We start from the raw sequence: 19,888 nt of genomic DNA on the forward strand, positions 1-19,888 counted from the left end.
ATTCCTACGAAGCCACAGTGTTTGCGTTTGCAGTCATGGTACTACTAACTTTGTTGTACATACTATAAAAGGTCTTGATCCTGTGAAATCATGCATGTTAAGGTAGAATTTTCATCAGCTGTACTTTGAAAATGGTTAGCTTTTAAGTACTTGAACGAACTCCTATCCTTTTTCTAAGTAAACATTATACAAATTGAGATCTGACATTGATGCTGATTCTGTACTCAAAAATCCTTCTTTTATCTCATCTCCTTACCTCTTTAATTATTGTCAAATGTATAGGCACAATAGTTTTTTAATGGTGAAATTCTCTTTGCCTTTCAGAATTATTTCACGTATAAAGCAGTTAATCCCATATGTGTATGTAATAATTATTTCGTTCCTTTGAGTATTTTATGATACCTCTTTTCATTTCTAATATAATTGTATGTGTTGCCTTCCTAGGACATTTAACATTCTCACTTCTTTTACACTTATTGGACATGATGGGTTAATAGTCACAAAAAAATCTTAAAACTGGACATAAAGACAGAAAACCCATCATGGATTAAAAAACATTGAAAAATCCAAAGTAAAATGACAATATATGGCAGTTAGTACTCACTGGTGGTGGAGGGCAGAGTTGACACATTAGTTCTGGAATGTAGACTTGATACACCTTAGTTAGCTTTCTTGATTTCTTTGGAAGTTTTTAAGTTAAAAATTTGGATAGATATGTTGACAGTGACCTGATAATTTTGTAATTATGGTCAAAAGTTTGATCAGTTTAAAAAATACATGATGAAATTATCACCCATTTTTTAAAAAAACATGCATTGTACATACATGCATCATTTACCCTACCAAAGCTGAAGCCATCACTTATCTTTTTCTGTGTGAAGGCATAAACAGCATAAACAAGCTGTCAGTACCAGGCAGAATATGACTTGAAACTCTCCTTTGGCTGCAGCTATGATATATTGCCTTGTCTCTTCCAATTGCAAACTCCTTTATGGGGAAATTAACCTTTGATTGATTAATGAATATCCGTTTATTTTTGTTACTGTTGATTCTCGTTGTTGTTATTTTGTAAGGTTCTACAAAATTATGATTTTGTAGCTTCCCCCCTCCTTTATCCTCCTTGCCAGTTAGCCTTTGGAGTTTACATATAGCCGCTTCTTGAGATGTGTCAGGTTATGTTTAATATTTAATATACATTGTAGTAAGAATCACCTTATTAAGTCATCTGTGATTTAATATATGTATATTCTTGCCATTAAATTATGAAGATGACATGTGGCATTAGGGACAGATCTATTCAAGTTAAATGTAATTCTGTGATAAGTGGTAAAAATACATATATAGATCAGTAGTTTGTCGTGGCAGTGCCATATGCTATTGATAATCTAACAGTATGTGCCCAATATATTTTATTTTTGTTTTCTATTTCTCTTCTTAATCTACTGTATGTTTTCTAGGTGTTCAAACTCAGTGACAATTTTTACGTTTCATATCGCCTATAAAAAATAATCCTTGCTATACTGTAGAGTTCTCATGATGCAGATAGTGTAATGTCCTCAGTGTGTTAGTCATTCGTTGCCATATTTTCTTTGTTCAAGAGGTAGTATATCAGCATATTAAAGTTAACTAAAGGACTACTTTGAGTAATTTTGAATTTAGAGAAAAAAAAAGTAAGGTCCTATAATATAGTTCTCACCCCTGTTTTTAGCTAATTATTTCTTTTTGCATATATACAAATTAATGTTAAATATATATAGCACATATGAAAAGGTTTCTTGGAAATCATCCATCTCCAACCCCATATTCTTTCAACCATCGCTCCGGACAAATGGTCAGCCTAATCTGTTAAGTACACTGTTGCATAAAATAACCCTTTGCAATGTTGAATGGTTCCTGTTTATAGTTTTTCTTAGCATTCTAATACGTTGACTCTGTTCTGCCCTCTTAAACTCCAAAGCTTCAAACATTTGAAGATTGTTAGTTGTGTGTGCTAATTGTTAATCTGAACAGAACCAAATTTTCTTTTCATTTCACTATGTGGGAATAGTTTTCAGTCAGTCTCATGGTGGATACTCTTGTGAGTGTTCTGTAATGGTTTTGTGTTTCCTTTCTGTGGCATCCATAATAAGATACCTTGTTCTTAGGTATACAATAACAGTTTGCTCTGTCTTTACTTGTAGGCTAGGTGAGATTTAGCTGCATGTTTTTTACATTTGTATAGTATATATAGATTTAAATACTGCAGTAGTTTTTGGATGTAGTATTTCAGTTACTTAGGATTTGTTTTGCAATTGGAGTAGCAGTTCTGAAATGGCTTTCTCTTCTTAAACCAGTCTCATATATTTCTAACTGAAGTTGTCATATATTCTCAAGGATAATTTAAGTGAACATGGTTTTATGAAAACCTGATAAGGTCTTAACTGTAACTCAGCTAGTGGGCAGCGTTATATTTATAACTATGTAATGTAATTGTTAATGAACTAATGTGAAACGAAGGCAAATCATACTGTAGTTTTGTGTGAAATTATATAGCATGACAAAGGTTGGCATTATGTAAGAAGTACCCCCAAAATGTTAACCTACTTGTAATAAATACAATTAATAATGTACATAAAAGAATGAAATTAAGCTAATTTTCTATCAAAAAAAGAATTATTCATGAACAGAAAGTGGACAGCATAGATTTGATGACAGGAAGGTTGTAGCTAATCTGAATTACTGAGTGACCTAGGAAGCTTGCTCAGAGGGATTACAGAATAATTATGTTAATATGCAATTATCACCTCATTTCTTCTGTAGTAACCTCAAGATGTAGTGTAGTGAGGGTGTTATAGCAAGTGCTGATAGTTTGCAAAAATACTGGTGTTTGAGATTTCTGAGACAATAAGTGTAGCTTGAGGCATATAAGTGATGATCTGTCATCCTGAAGACAGATCTGACCTTTGTACTTTTTTAAAGCTCATGGTATATAACTACAGGCAGTTATAGCTGTAGAACTCATTATGATTTTTTAGAAACTGGAAATATGTTTTATGTAGATTTAAAATTCCATTTACAGCTTTTTATAGCATGTGTGAATCTTTTTTAAAGTACATTTTAATTCAGATGTAGGAAAAATTCCATGGTTATATATATGATTACATGGAGAAGGACATTGTAATGGTGTTGAAACTTTTTATAAAATGATCCTAATTGATAGAACAAGTTCATTGAAATTTAGGAAATCTGAACAGCATAACTTTAGTTTTCTTTTTCATTTATTAGCCTCCCTTTTTAATATTTAACTAATGCCTCCCTTCAGATCCATCCCATGCTTTGTAATATTAGCATAACTGGTATTGATGGTTCTGTTATTATATTTAACTGTTAAGACTGTGAAGGTAGTTGAAAGCTATTTGGTACAAGAAAAATTAGCTTATGGGTCAAATGCTTTTTTGTCTGGATATCATGTAAGTGCTTGTGAATGTATGGAAATAAGGATTGTTGTAAAAAATTCTAAGTTATTCATTGCAACAGATTTTGATAATAATGTCCTGCATTGTGTCTCAGTGCAACAGCTATGGCTCGTAAATATTTTTATTAGGAAAAAATGTGTTTGGAACAATTGATAGTTAAAATATTTCATTCTGATTAGTAAACAGTAAAACTTTTAATTGTTGCTAAAATATTAGCTCACCAAGTGAATTTCTTACATATTTTTTAAACCGATAGACTTTTAATATTGTGCTAAGAAAGTCTTCCCACTTAGCCAAAAAAAAAAAAAGAAAAAGAAATTTCTCTTATTCCTGCAGAGAGGTAATTATTAATTTGGGGCAAGTAAGCCCTGTTTCATTATGTAGATATGAAAGAAAACGTGATTGTTAAACACTTCATTTTACATTTTAACGATATTTAATTTGATTTTTTTTTTTTACTAAATGTGTTTTGTAGATGAAAGATCCGTTGTGCACATATATATTTTTATATGTGTTTGAGCAAAACAGTTTGGTATCTTCAGAATGTGAACTTAGAGAAAGCTCTTATAAAGCCATTCTAATAATGAGGATGCAGTCTTCAAGTCGACATGATATTCTCGTAGTTCGTCACCCTGCTGTTCAGGGGGTACCAATGAAGTTGCTTTAAATGGGAAGCGTCTGTTCCATCTCTGAACCTCTAACACCAGAACAGATGGGTGGAACATGGAACATGGAAGGTTTTACCTCTGAGGTGGTAACAGTGAAGCCACTCATTAACACTGAATTTACCACTTCGTTAGCAACGTTGCTTCCTGTTGAGAAAAGCTAATATAGGCTTTCAAATTGACTGAGCATATATTTGTCTACCTCTGTGATTATAATAAATAGGAACAGAAAGTAACTGTCTTTCAGGCTTAAACAGTTTTTAAAAAAATTCTTCCATTTCAGATTTATGAAATTATTGCTGTTAAAGCATTTTCCTTTTTTACCTAATTTAATGAGAAATTTCGGGCATAGATAATAGTATAGCATCTAGTCTGCTTTTCTTTTCATTGACATTTGCACACTCCTTCTTAACACATGTTTGTGCTGCGCATTTTTAACTTGTGTATATGTGATGTAGAGATTCCTGCTGGGTGCTGCATTAGCACCATTTTGGGGTGATATCTTTGAGTATGATCTTATTAAAAGTATTTTTATTACTTTGGAAAGCTGCCAGTCTCAAAACAGAATTTTAAGACCTATGAGGTGTGGAAATGATTGTCCCTATAAATAGTAATGCTAAAGAAAGGTATTGTATTATTTACTTGTAGTGTTTGTTATTAAAAGAATACATTATGTAGAATAATGTCATTTAAGTACTTGTTCTAATTTATGGAATAAGGAAAAGGTAATGAAAAAACTTTTATTCTTTAACTTAGATTTATTTTTACATATTATGGGATTGATTACATAAAGGAGAGTAGAAATAGTGGACTTCATTGAAAGTATTTTAATTTTTGAAGATTAAAGTTCTTGCTATCCTGAAATAGTATTGCAAATTTAAAATACTATCAAAGAAAGTTATGAAGGCTTATTTTTTATCTGAGAGCAGCTGCCTGATCTGTTGTTTACTACTGTATGCCTAATACCTACTGCAGTGCCTGGTATATAGTGAGGGCTCTGCAAATATTTGGATAATTAACAAACTGTACCTACCACTATGTACTAAAGCAAAAGTAATATGGAACTTTATGACAGTGCTTCAAATAGTTAATACCTGAGGTTCCAAAAGCATGTTCTTTAAATTGTTCATGAGTATTGCTGGATAATTTGAGAGCCTTACTACAATTACTGAGTCACAAAATCAGAACTGTGAAGGACCATGTGTTATTTGAATGGGTTTCCTCTTTCATAGAAAGACTATCTTTCTTTTACTTGAGGAACTTTTATTTTGATTTTGCTCTTGTATTTTTATTCAGTCAACATTTATTCTGTCCTTTATTCAATGAATATTACCTGAGTACCCATGCCAAGCACTAAGCTAATTTCTAGAGCTATAAGGTGACTAGGTTACAGTCACTGCCCACAAAGAGCTTACGTTCTTCTAAGGAGACAAGCAAATCCAGTACAAAATGACCATTTCTAACAGCAGAATATGAAAAGAGTACAAGATAACTCTTTTTTTTTCCTTTTTTTTCTTTTTTTATTAATTAAAAAAATTTAACTAACACAACATTTAGAAATCATTCCATTCTACATATGCAATCAGTAATTCTTAATATCATCACATAGGTGTATGGTCATCATTTCTCAGTACATATGCATTGATTTAGAGAAAGAAATAGCACGACAACAGAAAAAGAAGTAAAGTGATAACACAGAGAGAAAACAAAAATAAAAATAAAAAGTACAAAAATATATAAGAGAAAAAAAAAAACAAAAAACTATAGCTCAGATGTAGCTTCATTCAGCGTTCCAACATAATTACATTACAATTAGGCAGTATTGTGCTGACCTTTTTTTTTTTTTTAAGAAATCATACCATTCTACATATGCAATCAGTAATTCTTAACATCATCACATAGATGCATGATCATCGTTTCTTAGTACATTTGCATCGGTTTAGAAGAACTAGCAATATAACCGAAAAAGATATAGAATGTTAATATAGAGGAAAAAAAATAAAAGTAATAATAATAAGAACAAAACAAACAAAACAAAACAAAACAAAAACCTATAGCTCGGATGCAGCTTCATTCAGTATTTTAACATGATTACTTTACAATTAGGTATTATTGTGCTGTCCATTTTTGAGTTTTTGTATCTAGTCAGCAGGAGTTAGAAACAGGGTAAGATAATGGGTAATTGGCGCTGATGGAATACAGACTGTACAAGATAACTCTTTATAGTAGAGATCGTTATTACAAGCATGGTGTGTATGCCTCCCAAATTTCTAGAAGTCTCCTTTACTTTTAGAATATTCTGTTGTGTTACAGTGATTAAATGTATTATCAAAAATATTTAGAAACCATATCTACATTTTACATGGATAAGCTAAAACATATTTATGATGTTTCATCATAAAATTTTTGTTGAATATTTAGAAATGTTAAACATATAAAGCAAAGCATTCTTAAATTTTTTAAAATGAAAATCACTATTTCATATGTAAGCCATTGACATTGAAAAAAATGTTCATTCAGATAGGGTCCTTTGCCAAATGACATTTTATTATCTTCCTCCAGGAATAAACTTTTAAGAGGCAAAACTTTACATCTCTGCAATGTTCTACAATTTAGACTGTTCTAAATTGTAAATTTATTAGAGGCAGCCACTAGTTATAAGTGGCTTATAACTAGTGGCTACCTCTAATAAATCTGCATCTGTGAGATAATTTTCTCCTTAGTAGCTGTCTCTGTATATGAGAGTTTAAAGGATTTTTCCCTCTGTAAAATACTCGTTTATGCTGTGTGAGTTGTGTGTGTGTCACTTTTACCTAGATGTTTTGTATATATGCAATGTTGGGTTGTTGTTGCCTAACAGAAAGAAAAAATGAGCCTTAGTGACACTTTAAAAATGTTTCAAGTTTTTAAGTGTTTCTTCATTCTAAGAAAATTATTAGCATCCCAATATAAAAAGTAGAAAATTAAGTTAATAAAAATGTATGCTTTCTGTTCTCCATACACGATTTAATAATATTTTTCTTTCATTGCAAATCTAATTCTTTTTTCCATTTTCTAGACTAAATGTGTTAAATGGGCTTGCCAACAACATGGATGATTTGAAGATAAACACCGATATTACTGGTGCTAAAGAAGAACTCCTAGATGACAACAGTTTTATCTCAGAAAAGGAGAGTGGAGTTCATAAACCAAAAGATTGTCAGCCATCATTTCAGAAAAATAATACGTTGACTCTGCCTGAAGAATTGTCAAAGGACAAATCTGAAAAAGCCTTAAGTGGAGGCCAGTCTCCTCTATTTATACATGCTGGTCCTCCTACTGATTCTAGTGAAAACTTTATCTTGCCTAAAGGAGTTGCTGTTAATGGACCAGTTTCACACTCCTCCTTAACTAAGACTTCTAATATGAATAAAGGCAGTGTTTCATTAACCACTGGACAATCTGTGGATCAGCCAACAGCAGAATCTTGTTCAACCTTGAAGGTAACAGCTGATCTTCAGCTGTCTACACCCCAGAAAGCAAGTCAACACCAAGTTTTATTTTTGTTATCAGATGTAGCACATGCTAAGAATCCAGCCCATTCCATTAAAAAACTACCTACCTCTGCTTCGGTTGGTTGTGACATTCAAAATTCTGTAGGGAGTAGTATAAAGTCAGATGGCACTTTAATAAATCAAGTAGAGGTGGGTAAAGATAGTGAAGATGTATTAGTAAAAGATGATTGTGTCAATACATTAACAGGAATTTCCTCAGGTACAGATGAATTTAGGTCAGAAAATGATACAAACTGGGATCCCCAAGAAGAGTTCATTCAGTTTCTTATGACTAATGAAGACAGTGTGGATAAAGCTCCAGTTCACTCTAAAGGAGGTCAAGAAAAAAAGAGAAAGAGAAAAATGGACGTAAGCAAGATAACCCGTTATACTGAGGATTGCTTTAGTGATTCTAATTGTCTACCCAGTAAATCAAAAATGCTAGATGCAAACTTTTCAGAACAGAATGAAGAACCACAAGCAGTAGACTCGCAGAAATACACATTATCAAAAGTGAAGCCTGAATCAGCTGATGAAGACTTGGAATCTATGGATGCTTTTCAACATCTAATTTATAACTCAGATAAGTGTAGAGAAGACAGTTCACCTGTTCATACTAGCACTTTTCTTTCAAATACCTTAAAAAAGAAATGTGAAGAGAGCGATTCTGAGTCACCTGCCACTTTCAGCACCGAAGAGCCAGCATTCTACCCCTGTACAAAGTGCAATGTGAATTTTAGGGAGAAAAAGCACCTCCACAGGCATATGATGTATCATTTAGATGGAAATAGTCATTTTCGCCATCTTAATGTCCCAAGGCCGTATGCTTGTAGAGAATGTGGACGGACATTTCGAGATCGCAACTCACTTCTCAAGCATATGATTATTCACCAAGAAAGAAGGCAGAAGTTGATGGAGGAAATTCGTGAACTGAAAGAACTTCAGGATGAAGGGAGAAGTGCACGATTACAGTGTCCTCAGTGTGTGTTTGGTACCAATTGCCCTAAAACATTTGTGCAACATGCTAAAACCCATGAAAAAGATAAAAGGTACTACTGCTGTGAAGAGTGTAATTTCATGGCAGTGACAGAAAATGAATTGGAATGCCATCGAGGCATTGCCCATGGAGCAGTGGTAAAATGCCCTGTGGTCAGTTCTGATATATCCCAGAGAAAACCGCAAAAAAAGACTTTCATTAAAGACTCTGTTACAGGGTCATCCAAAAAACCAACTACCTATATATGTAAGATGTGTCCTTTTACTACTTCAGCCAGAAGTATTTTAAAAAAACACATGGAATACTTACATTCACCGTCATGCATTGATTCATTTGGTAGTCCTCTTGGACTTGATAAAAGAAAAAGTGACATTCTTGAAGAGCCTGTAGATATTGATAGCACTAAACCATTAATTAAACAACAGTCAACCACATTTCCAAAGAACTCTGCTTTAAAACAAGATGTAAAGCGAACATTTGGAGCCACCTCACAGTCAAGTAATTTTTCAAAATTCCATAAGCGGCCACATAGAATTCAAAAAGCTCGGAAAAGCATCACCCAGTCAGGTGTAAATGTGTGCAATCAAAACAGTTCTCCTCACAAGACTGTTATGAGTAAAAACAGCACTGACCAAAAACCTAAGTATTTTCATCAAGCAGCAAAAGAAAAATCTAATGTCAAGACGAATAGCAACTATTCATATAAACACAAATATGAAAACTACAGGATGATAAAAAAATCAGGTGAATCATATCCTCTGCATTTCAAAAAAGAAGTTAGTTCATTAAATTCTTTACATTTATATTCATCATCAAGTGATTCTCACAATAATAGTTATATTGCAGCTTCTAATAACCTTGACACCAAAAGGCCAGAAAGCTTCAAAGACCACAGGCGTGTAGCTGTAAAAAGAGTAGTTAAGGAATCTAAGAAGGAAAGTTCAGTTGGAGGAGAAGAATTGGATAGCTATCCTGATTTTTTGCATAAAATGACTGTTGTTGTTTTGCAGAAACTTAATTCTGCTGAAAAGAAAGATAGCTATGAAACAGAAGATGAAAGTTCCTGGGACAATGTTGAACTAGGTGACTACACTACACAGGCAATAGAAGATGAAACCTATAATGATATTAATCAAGAACATGTGAACTTGTTTCCTTTATTTAAAAGCAAGGTGGAAAGTCAGGAGCCTGGAGAAGATACTACCCTTAGCTATGATCAAAATGATGGCTTTTATTTTGAATATTATGAAGATGCTGGAACTAATAACTTTTTGCATGAAATACATGATCCTCAGCATTTAGAAAATACAGAAACTTCATTGTCAAAGCATGGTTCTGTTTTTCATTGGACTGATTTGTCTCTTGAGAAGAAATCTTGTCCTTATTGTCCAGCAACATTTGAAACAGGTGTTGGATTGTCAAATCATGTCCGGGGACATCTTCACAGAGCAGGATTAAGTTATGAAGCCCGTCATGTTGTTTCTCCAGAACAAATAGCCACAAGTGACAAAATGCAGCATTTCAAAAGAGCTGGCACAGGGACGCCTGTTAAGCGAGTTAGAAAAGGTAAGTTCTCATGGGTAATTTTGGGTTAACATGTCTGTGTTCAAATGCAGAGGATTTTAATGTTTTGTTTGAATTTTTTTTATTAGAATCATAATGCATATTTCAGAATTAACCGGGTTTAGGATGGTCAGTTAATAAAAATTGCTGAAGGGTGCATGGGTGGTTAGGGTGCATGGGTATAGTTCAGTGGTAGAATGCTCGCCTTCCATGCAGGAGACTCGGGTTCGATTCCTGGACCATATACCCCCCCCAAAAAAAATTGCTGATATTACTCTTAAAAAATTTTTTTTGTAGCTATAGAGAAGTCTGAAACCACTTCTGAACACACTTGTCAGCTGTGTGGCGGTTGGTTTGATACTAAAATTGGATTATCAAATCATGTTAGAGGCCACCTGAAAAGACTTGGAAAAACCAAATGGGATGCTCACAAGTCTCCAATCTGTGTATTGAATGAGATGATGCAAAATGAAGAAAAATATGAAAAGATCTTAAAGGCATTGAATAGTCGTCGTATTATTCCCAGACCATTTGTAGCTCAAAAACTTGCATCAAGTGATGACTTTTTATCTCAAAATGTTATACCTCTCGAAGCATACCATAATGGCCTAAAGACTGAAGCTATATCAGTGTCTGCATCAGAGGAAGAAGGATTGAGTTTCCTAAATGAATGTGATGAAACAAAACCAGAACTGTCCAGTGGGAAAAAAAATCAGTCTCTTACACTGATAGAACTTCTTAAAAATAAAAGAATGGGAGAAGAAAGGAATTCTGTTATTTCTCCTCAAAAGACCCATAATCAAACTGCAAGAAAGAGATTTGTTCAAAAATGTGTTCTTCCATTAAATGAAGACAGTCCGTTGATGTATCAGCCACAAAAAATGGACTTGACTATGCACTCAGGTAAGAGGACATGTGTGACTATGTTAGCATGTGTAATTTAAACACAGTTTGATTATGCTTATTTTAATGGAAAATTTGTAGAAAATACTTTCAGAATCTTTTCCTTTAAGCTGCTCTTTTTGCAGAGTACGGGAATGGTTACTATACTGCTATTTTTATACGACGTATCAGTTGATGCTCATCAGCACTGAGTCAGTTGATGCTCATCAGCATTGAGTTCTCTGTGCCTCAATTTTTGGTCAGAATATAAGGTGAGAACAAAAGCAAAACTAACGAGAAAGCTGGTCTATAAAAATGAAATTTGCTGTGGCCGGGGAGGGGCGATGGTGGTTCATGGATGGGAGGTTGGTTTTGTTCAAAAGCATAACATTACCAAAAAGGCAGACCTCTGTCATACGTTTGCCAATGCTGCAAGGTGATAATCTCAAAATTTAGCTATTGGTTTTTACACTGCTTAGGTAAAGCAAAACAGACTTTTTGAACTGAATGGATTGGTGTCTGTTATATGTTGTGTTTAAGTCAAAGAAATTGCTTCCACTCCAGTTCCTCATATTGTGGAATAGTTAGGTTTTAGAGTACCATTGTATGTATAAAATATATTTGTTTGGCGTTTTAAATTTTAGGTAACGTTGTGATGGAACAGAACAGATGACTTAGCTTAGTGCTTGTGCTACAGTATTTTTTCCTTTTCCAAGGAATATTTCTATGTATTGGCAAATGATGTGGTAGGATAAGGTAGCCAGACTTTTTAGTATTGCTAAGTTTGTTTTTTATTTTTAGAATAGAGAAATTTTAAGTGTCTTTATAGGCTTCTTTTGGGGCTTAAGAGTGTTGAAGATTAATTTAGATGGTCTCATGATTAGAATCCTAAAGTGAATCTGCCTTAGGTTATAGTAATTGGCTAATGTAGTGATGATGAGTAAAATTACTGTAATGTTGATTTGTTTACTTTGGGCAGACATTAGAAATCCCAAATATTTGTAATGCAGTTTTGGTTTAAGGAAGCTTTGTCTTGTTTTGTTAGTAGTCTGAAAACAATTTGTCTTGCATGGACTTCTGATTAATAGGGTTCTTGTTTTGTTCTAAGAGAGTCTTTCGAAGTCAGTAGCTTTCAATATTTTTCAGAGGTATAAATTATAGAGAAGATGTATTAACTGTGTTGATCTATGTGTGGTACGCTTCAGAGAAGAATAGTGTATTTGTGGCTAACACAATAATCTTGAGGAAACCAATTAAAATGTGTCGGGGGAGTGAGAGTTGTCTGGGAAGTTAGGAGTTTCTTATTGTTTCAACATGTTTCTTTCCTGTGATGACTAAGATGTTAGCTTGTTGATCATTTATTTAGCACAAAGATTTTAGCAAAAAACTTCAAATCATTAACTTTCATTATTGATTGCGCATTCAGAGTAATGAACATAAAATGCCCTGAATAAAATGTTGTGCCTAACAGCTGTTCAGTGGTGTGTTTTACCACCTTTTCTCCCAGCCTTCTTCAGAAAGCCTAATTTAGTATTGAGCCGTTTACGGATTTGTGGGTAAAACACTTTAATTACCACTTTGTCAACTAGACTTTTAAATTCTTTTTATTGGTAATGTTGTAAGCTTTGAAACTTCTAAACAGAACTGTGCTATTCAAATCACAAGGATATATTTTAGGTTTAGGAAGTGATCTGCGTAACACAGAAATCTGCAAGAAAGTGATAGTACGTGTAAAATCCAGAGGAGCTCAGAGGTTCAAGTCACTCCTCTTCAGCCTTTCTAAAGAGCATGGGTTGGCTCTAAATACTAACTACAAACTGAGATAGTAGTTAACTTAATTCCCCCTCCTTTTAAATTAAACTATTCCAATGAACGTTTTTTAAACCATCTTTATTGTGGTACTTTTCTACTCACTTTAAGCTAAGAAAATTTCACTTTTTGAAGTGAGAACTGGATTATAGTTTTCTTTTGAATGATAGGTATGCCTGTGAAGCTTAGAACATGTGTGCATTGCAATACGACGTTTACAAGTGCTGTTAGCCTGTCCAACCACTTACGCGCTTATGCACGAAAGAAGAGTGCTGGACTTTTGACTGGTACAGGTATGTTTGAACAGATATCACAGCAAGTCTGTCTGATGCAATAGACTTTTTCTCACCAGACTGGTGCTAATTCAGATGATATTTATAGCTTTCTTTGGTAGCAGCAGTTGAATCTGGATAGACATTAAATTTCAGCAACTTGTAAACTATTAAATATAATTTTAAGTAAACTATCCATTTTCATTTTGCTCTTATTGACTTGATTTTGGGGGAAAAATAACCCAAAAGAGGTGTAGAACTTTTTAGTCTACATTATTCCTATTGATTTTTAAATTATACTATTTTTTATTTTTTAATTTATTTTTGTTAGTAGATTCCAGTAAGACGCCTTTCTTTGGTAAAAAGGATTTTAGTTCTAGCTTGAGGAAATAATTTACTAGGAAAGGAAATTATAGTGTAACCAGATATGTAGAAACTGACTAGGAAACTAAGCAATCTCAGTTTTTATTAGATCAAATCTTTGATGGGGCAAGCTTTAATAATGACCCATTTTGACAGCTGAAGAAATTTTTCTTTTAATGTTCCTAAACTATGTTTAGGGTTAATAAATATATCTATGTACATAAGTGTTAGCATGCACATTTCTGTGTTATGTTTGGTTGGTTAGCCCAACCTTGCAGATACCTCATCATACTTCCAGTCTGTGAAAGTTTTATTAGCTCATACGTAATTCTACTTCTTATACCCTGCAAAATGCCTTGCTCTTTTGTTTGTAGCCTTACAGGCTACCCAGCTTTCAGCAAATTTCATTGTTCTACATCTTAAAATACACCTTCTTTTCTAAATAGATATACATAAATCCTTTTGCCAAAAAAGTTCTCCTCTTCCAATCTTTTTTTATCTTGCTCTTTTAGATCACTACCCTCTGCTGTCTTCTAGTTGTTGTATTCCCAGCTTTTCTGTTCTTCCTCATGTGATAACTTATGACTTACATCCAATATGCTCTTGCTTCAAAATAAAAACACTTGCATTTATACTGGTGTCTTTCTTTCTCCTGCTTCTTTGCTTTATCCCCTGACTTGTTATACAAATAACCGGGGATGACTTTTGACCATTTATATTAGAGGGAGCAGAGTAGAGTGAATTTTGCTGTACTGGATTAGTCTTCCTACTATGGGGTTATAATTTTTATATTACATCCACATTCATCAGCCTTGAAAGGTGGTTGTCGACATTAAAGTGGGGGGTGGGTGGCAGTAAAAATAAACTGTAGAACAAGAAATCATTATTATCATAGCCACTGACTTTTAACTTACTGTGTGTCAGGCACTATGCATTGCAGTTTATGTGCATAGCATTATTTTATCATTACAGCAACCATATGAGTTGTACAGGAAATAGAGCTTAGAGAATTTAAACAATTTGCCTAAACTTATACTGTTAATAAATAGCAAACTTGACATTCAAATCAAGACACCCTTACCCTAGACTTAATTTCTGGTCTCTACCATATACAAGACATCCTTTTCTTGGATTTCTTACTTAAAAATGAAAGCAAATGAAAATTGTAAAAGAACTTGGGTTTAAGGTAGAGAGCATTCTGATAACAGCTGAATAGATAAATTGTCTATTTATCTATCCAATTAAAAAGAACGGATCCAACAAAGGGTGAGGTCTGGATTAGACTTTGGAGGATTTCAGAAAATATTGCGTTGTGACTACTTAAGCAAATCATGCAAGTATTCATTGGCAGATCTCTCCAGTCTAGATTTTGTTGGGCCATTAAAAATAATGCTGTTATCCCATCTGAAGATCCTTCAAAAGATTAAATTAATTGCTTATAAATAACTGATAGTTGACTATGAGTATATTCTAATGAACACTTCATTACCAAAATGAAAAGTAATACAGGATGAATGGGGATAGATTCAGAGCATCAACAAAATAGGGGATAGTATTTTTACAATGTAATTAAATAGTAACCAAAATGTCAAAAGTGCTAGAAAATACATAGTATGTGTTTGGCAGTCCTAGGGCAAAGAGAAAGGGAATGAACAGCTGAAGAAAATCTAGGATGGCATTTCCATACCCCATGCTTACTTTTGATAAACATAAAAATTTCGTACTCCTTTTTCTTGGATAATCTGAAATGTTTTCCCCTGGTTTTGAAAAATCTTGGTAGTAGAGCTACATAGAAGATGTCTTTGCTGCTTATCCATGCCAACAAAGAAGTTTTTATCCGGCTTTATTAATATATATATTTTTTTCAGCTGGAGAATTATCCAGTCTTTATAAACACACATGATTATTCTCTTCTCACATAAATAGAACCACTGATACAAAACAGTGGTTCTCAACCTATAGTCCCAGAGAGTTCTGCTAGGGTATTAGAAGAAATTTGTCAGTACATATGAATGCCAAACATTTTCAAGTATATGTCAGTGCTGTTTCGATGAATAAAACACAAATTCATTTCTTAAAAAAAATCTCACCTGAATCCAATTTAATCACGTAACGGGAACAATATAAAGAGAAAATAGGTAAGAATATGGTCAATGTAGGGATACTGTCAGTTTATTTATAAGCAATAAGATAAGAATAAAGCCTTCATACATTTTCTAGTATCTGTGTTCCTATTTCAAGCAGTTTTCATTCACATGGATTTTTAAAATTATATACCCACTCTTGAATACAAGCTTAGATACCCCTAGACTAAGAGGAAAAGGACTTTTTTGTTATCTGTGATAGGATAAACACCCAAGCCTTCCTAGATGCCACCAGCTTCTGGCTTCCTCTGTGGGAACTAGTAGCCTTTTAAGGGGGAGAATAATTCCTTCTAACATTAACTCTCCAGCTAGCCTGAATAGACTAAAAAGAGTACCCCTCTGTATCTCCAAATATCTATTTACTGATGACTCTTATACTTCTAATGTAGTGATTATTTTTTCTTTTTGGGTCACTAACCCTTTTGAGAATTTTGTGTAAGTTATGGGCCCCATCACAGAAACATGCACTTATTCATCCACATATAAAAATCTTTCTGAGAGTAGGCTTTTCATATCCCCTGAAATCTGTTATCTTTTCTCTAAAGGAAAACCGAGAATGGGGAGATGCCAAAATAAAAATAAAGTGGAAGGAACAAGAACTTGGAATCAAGAGCCCTAAGAAATCCTTTTTTAAAAAGAGTTAGAAAAGGATTAAAATGTAAGCAATGCTTACCATCAAAAGTAATTCATATGATCATAAGTATAAGTTAAAAGATAACATCCTCCCTGGATATAGTAAAAAGAAATGATAAAAAAAAGTAGGAAAACATTGGAATTGAAGACGTTAAAGAGGTAGCCAATCCTTAGGACAGAGATAATTGTCTAAAATAGAATAAATTTCACAGATTAAAAGTTTGCCCAGAAGTCACCCAGTTTATCTCCCATTTGGCTTATTTAAATAAACTGTCTTAAGTTCTTTTATTGTGCTTTCAGTTGTCAATAATTTTATAAATCTGTTCTACCTTTTTTAAAATGGATCTTTGAACTGGACTAATACTAAAAGGGTTTATTTATATCTTATATTGTAAATTCAAATCAGTTATTCCCGAATTTATTCTAGCTAGTATAGACTTCATTTTTCAGTTTTTATTCTCTTTAGCATAATGTTTTAAGCACTCATCCAGATTTTTTCTTGATTTTTTTTTTTATATAATCTAGTAATATATAATTCATAAAAGTCAGAAATTTCATGATTCACAAAGTTCATATTAAATGCTTTTGAACTTTTTATTTTTACTTTTGGCTTTCTGTGCTTAATAATAAATATTTTAACTAGATTTTTTTTTATACTGGCAATATTAAAAGCATAGTATTAAGTTACTAATAAAATGAAGATACATCCTGTTGAGCCCTCTTATCTTTTTCACTCATTATCAAGATGTCTAAAACATTTAAAATGATTTAAAGCAGAATATATTCTACTAACTTAGTTTGCAGTTGGGAAGAAAAATATTTTAAGGTCAAAGAGTGAATTCAACAGGTGAGGGAAGGGGAATAATTTAGGTCAGAGAGTAGGGATAATGTTGTAAAAGGACATTTGTCAGTAAGATGAATGCATATTTGCACAGTGCTTCTCTATGTTACATAGCATTCTGTTATCTTTTGAAAAGAAGAAAGAATAACTGACTTTCAGCATTGTTACAGGACTCCCTTATACAAACTTATATTTATACACGCGTACATTTACTCATTCACTCACCTTAATTGAGTACAGTACGTTCTAATATTTTGTTTTATTCTTTTTCGTTAAAAATTAGTGTTGTCATGACCCAATAAATTGATTTTACTACTTACTAAGAGATCACCCACAGATTGAAAAACATTGTCATGAGCTACTCTTAGGGGCTAAGCTGGCTAGAACTAATTCAATCATATCTTAGAAATCATAAGACTTATATGTCAGCAAGGTAATTTTCCTTACTCATTTATTCAAAGTTTGAGCTGTAGATCACATTTTTTTATTGAATGCTGGCCTTCTGGATTTAAAGTAAATTGGAATTTTCTATTATTAAAAATTAATGCAAGGAAAATATTTTTATATGTGTATATGTGGAGGTGGCAAAGTGGTTACCTTGTATTTTACTTTCCTTTTGAGTATCTTTAAAGTACTTTATATTTCTGCTTCATTTTATCTTTATAACATTTCCATGCTAATGTTTTAGAAGTAAAGCACAGTTGTTGCTATTTTATAGCCATTAATGGCTCAAACATCATAGTTAAAGAATGATTTTTTCCATGAGGAAAAAAATAGTTTAAAAAATTGGTACTAAGGCTTTTCAGTCAGAACTATTAGTGCAAAATATATATGTAATCTTGTTTAGTGAAGTCAGTGTTTTATTTTTCATACTGTTCAGTTTTGTTTTAAGTGGAATAGTAGATTGTGGATTGCAAAATAGATTCTCTTGCCTATTTTTGGCTTTAATGACATGATTGGCCATAGAAGCCTGCAAGAATAAGTGCTAATGAATATATATAACACTACACCAGGTGCTGAATGGGTGTGTAAGCAACCAGAAAAGTAATTATGTTGTAGAGAGTACTATGGGAACATTTTCTGCTATGATAAAGGAAAACAAAAAAATATTATTGGGAAAACTTCCCAATGTGCATTAAATTGCTTGTCCTCTCATGAATTGCTCTGTAATATGTCTTTAATATTATTATAATATTGGCTCTTCAGAAAATTACATCTTTTTATAGTGATCCATTCAGCCTTAAAGAGTATAAGTGGCAAGTTTTGGTCTTCATAAGATTAAACTCTAAAGGAGCAAAACAGCTTCTACTTAAAGCAATTATATTGATAATTCTTCTAGATTGGGCTTTGTATAGGATACAGGAGACGTATGAGACAAATCCCTGCCATCTGTGAACTTCTACTGTATTAGTAAAGCATTATTAGCAAAATATACAAAGCAATCAAAATTAGAGAACTGCGCAAGATGGGACACAATCAAGTGGGTATATTTGCTGTAAGTGCTATAGGAATTCAGATTATTATAGCCTAGGCCTCCTTTTGGAGGGAACTGGGGATTAAGTTAGGTTCCTTTTTTCCTGTTAAGTTTTCTGTTTGTCTCATTGCTAAATAGAGCCTCAAAAAGAGAAAGGAAATAAAAATAGTTCATCCTCAAACAGTTCTTATTTTTTAAATGAGGTAAAAAAATAAAGCCAGTAGTCAAAATTGAGTTTTTGTATTGTATCCAGAATATGCTAGTCCCCAAGGTTGTAAATATGACTGAATACCTATAATCATGACTTAGAATAGGTACAGTGTACTAGTAAGGAAAGAATGATAAGGTTTCGATTGACTCTGAACTTGAGGGGTAAGTAGAGTTTTAAGAAAAAGAGAAGTAGTAGAACATTCCAGACAGAGAAAATAAAAATAACATAAAGTGGGCACAAAATGATGAAATTTGGAATTCAGGAAGTATCAGGAGATTGATTTGTAAGTGTTTAGGAAGATGGTGATACCAGAAACGTGGGGTTGATACTTTGAATGCTTTACTGGAAAATTTAGAAAGTCATTGAAGGATTTTTTGTTTGTTTTTCTAGTAAGGGGAATGACATGGTCAAATGTATATTTAAAAAGCTATTCTGAGCCTGTGGAAGATGGATTTCTGTATTATCTTGGCTATAACTTAATTCTGTAGTACCGATCTTCATTAGAGTTAGTATATATATATATATATCTGTAAAAAAAAAGTGTATCATTTATCAGAATTAGCAGGGTAATGAATGAATTGTTCAACTTGAGTAGATTTTCCAGGTAACCTCAAGTATAGCCCTTTTAAATGTCAAAGGCCATTTAGATCCTAGCCATTTTGATAATATCTTTTAAGAAAGCTCTTATTTCTGCCTTGAGAAACAGTAGGCTAAATATAATTTAAGTATTTGAATATTTAGAATCATTTTACTTCAGCATGTATTGGGCTATTTGCCAATATTAAATGGTAATTGACTAATTTATTCACTAATTTAACAAAGCATTTTTTTTCAGTACCAGTCGTGGTTTTTGCATTGTGCTAAGTGCTAAGTACTGCAGAGTTAAATAGGATTTTAACAATATTGGAGAAACAAATATGTAATACAAGACAAATTGGTAAATGCCATTGGAGTGGAACGCATGAAATATGTGGAAGTCTAGATGAAGAAGTACTTTCAGTAGACTAGAACTCAACGTGCCTTTTGCATTTGATTTTGACCCTGAA

At 33.0% G+C, this 19,888-nt stretch overlaps 1 protein-coding gene across 11 annotated transcripts in view; it reads left to right on the plus strand.

Annotated features, from left to right (window-relative positions):
* Positions 1-19,888, plus strand: part of ZNF644 (zinc finger protein 644) — a 98,777-nt gene that overhangs the window by 67,975 nt on the left and 10,914 nt on the right. For 6 of the 11 annotated variants that reach the window (XM_077120303.1, XM_077120305.1, XM_077120304.1 and 3 more), the window contains 3 exons: positions 7,179-10,216; positions 10,511-11,116; positions 13,075-13,197. The exons of 4 other annotated variants lie outside the window; for them this stretch is intronic. In XM_077120303.1, the coding sequence (XP_076976418.1) occupies positions 7,179-10,216; positions 10,511-11,116; positions 13,075-13,197 (3,767 nt within the window). The remainder of the gene's footprint in view (positions 1-7,178; positions 10,217-10,510; positions 11,117-13,074; positions 13,198-19,888) is intronic. One more of the 11 variants, XM_077120307.1, reaches the window with a different exon arrangement.

Source organism: Tamandua tetradactyla, chromosome 11 (assembly GCF_023851605.1).
Source record: "Tamandua tetradactyla isolate mTamTet1 chromosome 11, mTamTet1.pri, whole genome shotgun sequence".
NCBI classification, from domain to species: domain Eukaryota; kingdom Metazoa; phylum Chordata; class Mammalia; order Pilosa; family Myrmecophagidae; genus Tamandua; species Tamandua tetradactyla.